Genomic DNA, 7,960 nt, shown 5'->3' on the forward strand with positions numbered 1-7,960 from the left:
TTTCAGGAGTAAGGGGCGCGCGCGCACGCGCACACACACACACACACACACACCACACACACACACACACACACACACACACACACACACACACACCAGCATTGAGACACAGGGATCCTCTGGGGCTGATGAGAACAAGCAACGCTGACCCAGCTGTGCAGTCCCAAGGCTACAAAGGCCAGCCCTTCCTCCGCGGTTTTAGTCCGTATCCTGGTCAACACAGCTTCTCTGCTTTCCAAGGTCTTTGGCTTCGTTCAGACCCTGACAGGTTGTGAGGACCAAGCACGCCTCTTCAAAGATGAGGTAAGGTGCAAGTGTAGATGGGGACAGAGACAAGGTCACTGTATCATTGAAGCAGCAGGAAGCAGGTGCCCTCACCAGCACTCCCCTGACCAGGAGATTGAACCCAGGGCTTCATGCATGCTAAGGGGGTCTCTGTTACCTACACAACCAAGACTAGTCATAGGGACCCCCCCATGTCTGGGAAGAACTTGGTATGGACTATGGACCAGCTAGGGATCACCACATGTTCACATCACCTTCAGGAGGGAAAACACAGACTAGAAACAGGATTCTATTTGCTCTCTGCTCTCTGCCCAGTCTAGTTTTCAAACTTAGCTTCACCAGTGGCAGTGAGTTGAAGGATTTAGGGATTTGGGGGACTGGAGATGGAACCCAAAGCTTCACACAGGTGAAGCAGAACACAGACTATTTTGAATGACACAGGTGTTAGTGTTTACTGCAAGGGTCCTTACACAGACTAAAATCGAGGTGTCCAAGAGATTAGCAAAGATGAGAAGCATTGAGTTATAGGTGAAAGAATGGCAGCTCTGGAGACAGTCTGTATGAGTCCCAGCTCTGCCAATTTAATTATTTACCTCTGAGCCTGCATCTTTATATAATGGAGACAGAGTGAAGTGTCGACAGGGCAGGGCCATGATGAGTGTTCCAAATGAGGACTGAGTCATTCCACCAGGACATCTAGTATAATTAGATGTGATATCACTGGTGTGTGTACATGTATAGCAATATTATAGCGTCATGCGTTCATCCTGTCACTATACCAGAAAGCCTGATTGGGGGAGGGAGAGGCTCTGTAAGTATTCTGTGACTTTTAGTGCATAGTTACTCTCGCAAATAAAGAGCTTTCTCAGAACTGTCTTAATTTGTAGTTTGAAACGAGGAAAGATCTTTGAGGTTCTTTTTAAGTCCCCCCCAAAAGAATATATGCATCCTTCCTGTGCATCCCCCCTCTCAAGGAACGTGTGCTCTGCTGCGCAATCTGTCAAGCCTGGAATGGACAGATCCTCCTCCTCCAGGCCTAGAACAGCTTGCTTCTTCCCCATTCTGAGGGTTCCCCTTGCTCCTTGCCTGTCAATCTCACTTGGATGCATGTGCCCCCCCGCCCCCAGATGCTCTCCTGTTCCCAGTGAGTTTTGACCAACATGGAGCACACTAAACAGCTTCTGACCTGCACAGGTTGTTGTTTTAGGTTTTTGTTTCCTTTGGTTCTTGTGATTATTGTTTATTTCGGTCAGAGGGCTTAAACTCAGGACCTTGTGCATGCTGAGCCCATGCTTTACCAGTTGAGCTCTACCCCCCGATCCCCAGATGTTGTGGTTTTTTTAAGTATCTTTAAATAGCTGTACAAAGGGATTTCAGTTCAGCAAATCAGTTTGTAAACCCAGTGCATCTTGATCAATGTCACCCCTTGTGCCTAGATGGGTTGTTGTTGGTGGTGGTGGTGGTGGTTTGCCAGTCCTAGAGCTTGAACTCAGGGCCTAGCATTGTCCCTGACCTTCTTCTGCTCAAAACTAGCCTTCTTCCACTTGAGCCACAGTGTCACTTCCAGCTTTTTCTGTTTATGTGGTACTAATAAATCTAACCCAGGACTTCATGCATGCTAGGCAAGCACTCTACCACTAAGCCACATTACCAGCCAGCTCTGGCTGTTTCTGAATTCGTATATATGGAGTCAGACAGCATATGTGCCTTTAGCTACCTGCAGTGGTTTTGAGGTCTTCATGTGTTTCAGCTTGTACTTGTAGCTTGTGATTACTAAGACTGCACCAGATTATGAATATGCACAAGTGCTCCTGTTCATGGACATGTAAATGTTCTCCTTTCCCCAAGGCTGTAGCCTGCTTAGCCCCCCTCTCCCATGCTCTCTAGCTCCACAACTAGCTTTTTCCATCCTGCCTCTACCCTAGGATATAAGCCCTAAACAATTAGCAGCATTTCACACAGTTGCTTCACAATAGCTGCTGGTTTGGAATGAAACAATTTGAAGTAAATTACAGACATCAAGATATTGCACCCCTGAATACCCTAGTTCTTATCTCTGAAACCAAACGTTTTCTCTGCATAATGACAATATGATGGTGCTCGCTATGACAAATCAAAAGGACCTCCTGGCAATCATTCCATATCCAGGTTTATTTCAATTTCCCCAGTTGCCACATTTTGAGCCAGGATCCAAGTAAGTCCCTCATAATGGATTTTGGTTGTTACATCTCTTAAAATACTTTCTTTTTTTTGTGAGCATGTCAAAGTACTGGGGCTTGAACTCAGGGCTTTGCGCTGTTGCTTAGCTTTTCCACTTACGTCTGGCACTGTGCCACTTGAACCACACCTCTACTTCTGTTTTTTTTTTGCTGGATAATTGGAGATAAGAATCTCTCAGATCTCAGCCTCCTGAGTAGCTAATATTACAGGCGTGAGCCACTGGCACCTGGTTTAGATAGCTTCTATTTTAGTATGGCCCCTGTCATGTGTGTGTGTGTGTGTTATATGTGTATGTATGTGTAGGACATTTTAAGAAGTCTCACAAAATGTATACTTCTGATTTTATCTTGCTACCATGTGGTGTCACTGACCTTGCCTTTCTAATTGTTTATATTTCCTATTACAAACTAGGTCCAAAGCCTTGTTTAGATTTTAGATTCAGGTTCTGATCCCTCCCTCTCTCTCTCTCTCTCTCTCTCTCTCTCTCTCTCTCTCTCTCTCTCTCTCTCTCTCTCTCTCTCTCTCTCTCTTCCTCTGTCTCTGTCTCTGTCTCTGTCTCTGTCTCTGTCTCTGTTTCTGTCTGTGTGCCTCTCTCTCTGTCTCAAGGACAGGTGGTGGGTAACATGCTATACCTTGTATGCACCATTGTGGAATACACATGGTGGTATGACCAGTCCTATTAGCAAGCACTAAGGTTAACTAATGGCTTCATTGGTCATGTTGTGAGGACCACACTAGCAAGATTTTGTGGTTGTTTTATGTTCATTTGTTTTGTTTCTGCTTTAGGTGTTTCAAAGATGTTGATCACACTTAACTGACTCAGAGGTCATTACACAAATACAGTGAGTTCAGGGAAACCTGTGAGGTAGATGGCACAGCTTAGAATCTGGGCAAGGGTGGCTTTAAAGGGGCCTTTAAAGGGGCTCCTACTCTCCTAGCCCCTACACTGACAAGAGTCCTGCACTGGGCCTTATGCTCAGCTATCCTGTCTTGAAATTTAGGATATATGTTGGAGCAGTGGGCTTTGCATTTTCATTTTATATTGAGTCACAGTCTATACAGTGAGGTAGCCCCAACAACAGGTATAGGATATTGCAGAAAAAAATGCTGAAACTCAGACTGGTCAGCAGAAAGAGAGAATGCATGCATGTACCAATAGTTGAACCAGTGGCTATCTTTCTTTCCTTCTCTGTCCCCACGGCTGTCTTCCTTTTCTCCTCTCTCCTTCCCTTCTCCTTTCTCCGGGCCCTTCCTCCTCTCCTCTCCCTCCTCCTTTCCTTCCCCCCCCCACCATAACACATCCTTTATTCCCATTTTCTTTCTCCCCTCCTGACTCCCCATGCATATCCTGCCTTTCCTTCACTCCGTCCCCACAACCCTTGCCACCTTCTCCACTCTCCACCTCCCTCTCCTGACCCCTCAGATGATTGACGGCGAGGCCTTCCTTTTGCTGACACAGGCGGACATTGTGAAGATCATGAGCGTCAAGCTGGGCCCAGCCTTGAAGATCTATAACGCCATTCTCATGTTCAAAAATGCTGATGACACCTTAAAGTGACTGGCCTGGGGCTGGGCCTTCCTCCATTTCCTTGCTGGGTCTCCCTCTCCAGCTGATGCTTCCTTCCCAACTTGAGTTCCTCATTCCTCCACCCGCGCCCCTCACCTTCTTTATCTGACCAGGGCTGAGCATTTCCAGAAGGTGTGTGGGAGCAGAAGAGCCTTGGAAAGGTGGAGTCTGGCCCCCTGTTCCTGTCAGTCCTGGAGCTCATTTGCCTCCGTTGCACAGTGAGGGTGAGCCTGGGCTGGGGGTGACTGCTGGGGTGAATTACTGGCACCCCACATCTCCAGCTGACTCAGTTGGCACCAAAGGCTGTTTGTCTTAGCAGTGAGGATAAGCCTGGTGGGAGTTCTGTAATCCGAGGTTCTGTTTCCTTTGGCATCTCTACATACCCTTCTCTCTTCCTTCTCTCCTTTCTTCCTACCAAGAAGTGCCCCTGCCACACACATTACACATTTACCGCTCTGCCTGTGGTTTTATACCCTTTCTCTGCTACCCGAATCCTGGTCAGTGCTCCGGCTGTGGTTCCACTAGACCCTACGGTTCTTCCCACTTAGAAATGGGAGCCTCAAAAACATGGCATCAGGGACCCACTGGGAGTCCCTGGCTGTCTTTCTCCCTTTTGCCCATCAGTGGTGGAGATTCAGAGTGAAGAGGTGTCTTGAATATTCCCAGTTCGGGACTGCTTGGTATTGAAGTGGTCCATGCCAGGGTCTAGTTCCAGCAGAACAAGCAAAGGGTTGGAGTCTGGTTTACAACTGGCAAGAGGGTGAGGTGTGCCATACCTTTTCATTGTTGTGGCTGGAGAAGAGGAAGTCATGCTTGGTGAGGAGCCCGGGCCCTCTATCAGCCCAGAGGGGAGATGTCAGGCAATCTTGGGTCTTTGGCCGGCGGGGCAGTATTTCCAAATGCTGAGGTCTGAGTTGTGGAGTTTAGTGAGGGTGTTGCCCATGGGTGATGGCCTCCTGCCAGGAGAATGTAGCACTCTGTCTAGCACACAGCCCCCTGGGATGTCACATTCCATCTGGCCCTTTTACTCTTGAGTCTTGCGAAGACCATTTAAAGTTGGGAGTTAGGAAGGCAAACTGTTCTGTCTGAACTATCCAGGTCCCTGAAACCCCATTGCCACGCCATCTGACTTACACTGCCAGCTGCGTCCCTGCTGGGGCTCTAGGATGTGGGCCTCTCCATCCAAGAGTAGACTCAGCCTCCACTGAGCCACTGCCAAACCTGCCTCCCAGCCTAGGTGGAGAGGGCCAGAACCAAGTAGGAGTCAGCCCCACGTGAAGGCTGGAACCAGTGCAAAGCTCCTGTGCCCTCAGGTGCTGAGGTGGCCTGCAGTCTGTGGAGCCCAAGGGTCCTTCCTGAGGCCCCTTCTCAGTCATGTGACATGTGTGTGTATGTGTGTGTGTATGTATGTGTGTGTGTACACACAACACTCTCAGGCATGTCGGACAGGGTGCAGGTGTGAGGCTCGGTGTTGTGTATGTCAAGGGCTATAGTTACAATACAAAGCTTTATTTTTTTTCCCTTAGAAGTAGCAAAGCTGCAGCTCTATTGGTTTCCTGCCACAGTCCTCTAGGGAATTCTCCCCCAAGGACCAGCAGCTTTTCTGGGTCAGCCATTCAGCCGCCAGCAGGCCTCTGAAGAGCCTCAGAAGCATATCCCTTTGCTTTCAGACTTGAGGGATGGCTCTGAGCACAGGCCTCCTGGGAAGACACAGGGAAGGCTGGGTTTACAGCGATGACATCACTGCCTCTTGGCTGAGAGCCTTGAGGAGCAGGTCTGCCCTCTCTTCTCTTAGCTACCTTGTAGCAAGGGAAATCATGGAAGTCATTGGCTCTTTGGTCTTAGCCTTTTCCTGAGCTGCTCCCTGGTGGTGGGATGAGGGAGCAGCGTGAAGTCAAAGCCAGCACCTGGGAACACACAACCTCTTCTAGGGAGAGGGACCAGGGAAGCCTTTGCCTGTGGATCTGTGAATGATACCTGCCTGTGGGAAAGGTCAGATGGAACAAAGGCCTTGGAGATATAGCCCCCAGGCCTCCAGATTTTGAGGCCTCAGCACTTTCTGCTCTAACATCAAACTCTTTGGAAAGAAACTGAATCATTTAAAAAAAAAAACTGCAACGAAATCTGCTTTCTGTCCATTCCACGGCCCATTCACCTCTGCTGTGTCCCCAAATGGCCTCATTGTACCTTGTTCTGGGAACGCAGGCGGGGAGGGGCGTGGGTAGTAGTTGCTGGCACCCTGTGCCCTGCTCTCCAGAGCCAGTAGCCACTTACACTTTGGCCGGCAGTTACACCCAGTCCCTGCCCAGTCCTGCCCTAGGTCAGGGATGACCTTTCAGTTTAATTTCTAAGTTTAATTTCTAAGAATGGTCCCAGAGTTTGAAAATGAAACCTTGTTGCACTTTCCTTCACATGCACTTTGGTGGGGTAGCATATTTTGTATTTGCCTTGTAGTTGTGTGTGTGTGTGCGTGTGTGTGTGTATGTGTGTTTGTGTGTGCACACTTGAGATCTTTTAAGAGAATTCTCTGGTTTAAACTAAAGTGACTCTTGAGGGAAGAAAAGCTACAAGCAAAATGTGGAGTGATTTGTCAATGTACTGAAACAACAAAAATAAATTCAGACAACTGGATGATACACATAGCCAGAGTCTGTTTTTTTTCCAGATAAAATGCACAGAAAAACAAAATGACTTAGTGGTGAAGTTAATAGTTTAGACTTAAGAAATTGCTAGGCATTGGTGACTCAGGACTGTAAGGAAGAAATTACATGGACTATAGTATATTTAATTTACAAAGATGTACAAGGATTTGAGGTAACAGGTATGAAAGGCCAGAAAAGAGCATGGAAATAAAAGCCTATAATTTTACTTTGGCCTTGTTATATTTGAGATGCCTCTAAGGTATTCGTATTAGGTGATATGTTAATTACAAGATATTGGATAGGTTGCTGGATATTCATGTTAAGCTATAGGTGTGGATGTCTAGGTTAGAAAATGAATGAAACTGAAAAGGATCAATCAGTTGTACTGGGGGAAAAACACATTTCACAGAGAAATCTTATTTAATCTCACTAGACAACAAAACTGATTTAACTCATGAACTCTTCACAATAAAATGTCAACAGTGAAACAGCCTTGGATAAGATGATTAGTTATTCAATAAATGGTAGCATAAGTAAGAGCTAATTCTGAAAAAAAAAATGCACAGAAAATACACAGTGAACACCTGAGCTGCCACTGCCGAAGGGGACCCAAGTATCTCCCTGCTGTTAGGTAGAGTCCTGGAGAATCTGTTTAATACTGTTAAAAAGATAGGAAAGAAGTTGAGTGTCAGTAGCTTGTGATAATCTTAGCTAGTCAAGAGGTTGGGATCTAAAGATTATGGTTTGAAGTCAGCCTGGGCAGAAAAGTGTATGAGTCTCCATTTCCAACTAATCAGCAAAATAGATAAACTGGAGGTATGGCTCAAGTGGTAGAGCACCAGCTGTGAGCAAGAAAGTCAAGCAAGAGCACAAGGCTCTATGTTCAAACCTCAGAATGAAGAGGGAGGAGGAGACAGGAAACAAAGGATAACAGTATAGCTGCCTACAGTGAAGCATAGCAATGAGAATCCTCATATAGCAATGTGGAAAAGGCCTAATCTTCAACATCCTATAAATGGGCAGTGGAAATCCACTGTCGTCTTCAGATTTTTTTTTTCCAGTTGTGGGGCTTGAACTCTGGGCTTGGGTGCTGTCCCTCAGCTCTTCAGCTCAAGGCTAGCACTCTACCACTTGAGCTACAGTGCCACTTCCAGTTTTCTGAGTGGTGTATTGGAGATTGGAGTCTCATGGCCTTTCCTGCCCAGGCTGGCTTTAAACCATGATCCTCAGATCTCAGTCTCCTGAG

The 7,960-nt window shown here is 46.9% G+C and overlaps 1 protein-coding gene across 5 annotated transcripts in view; it reads left to right on the top strand.

Moving 5' to 3' along the window:
• L3mbtl1 (L3MBTL histone methyl-lysine binding protein 1) overlaps positions 1-6,679 on the top strand; it is a 30,522-nt gene extending 23,843 nt beyond the window's left edge. For 3 of the 5 annotated variants that reach the window (XM_069989789.1, XM_069989792.1, XM_069989791.1), the window contains exon 22: positions 241-574. In XM_069989789.1, coding sequence (XP_069845890.1) covers positions 241-516 — 276 coding nt within the window. In that variant the 3' untranslated portion in view covers positions 517-574. Of the gene's footprint in view, positions 1-240; positions 575-3,928 lie in introns of those variants that run through there. The other 2 variants (XM_069989793.1, XM_069989794.1) reach the window with 2 other exon arrangements.
• Positions 6,680-7,960: the final 1,281 nt, after the last annotated feature.

The sequence above is a fragment of the Dipodomys merriami genome, unplaced genomic scaffold (genome assembly GCF_024711535.1).
Source record: "Dipodomys merriami isolate MVZ:Mamm:240054 unplaced genomic scaffold, mDipMer1.0.p SCAF_39, whole genome shotgun sequence".
Taxonomy (NCBI): Eukaryota; Metazoa; Chordata; class Mammalia; order Rodentia; family Heteromyidae; genus Dipodomys; species Dipodomys merriami.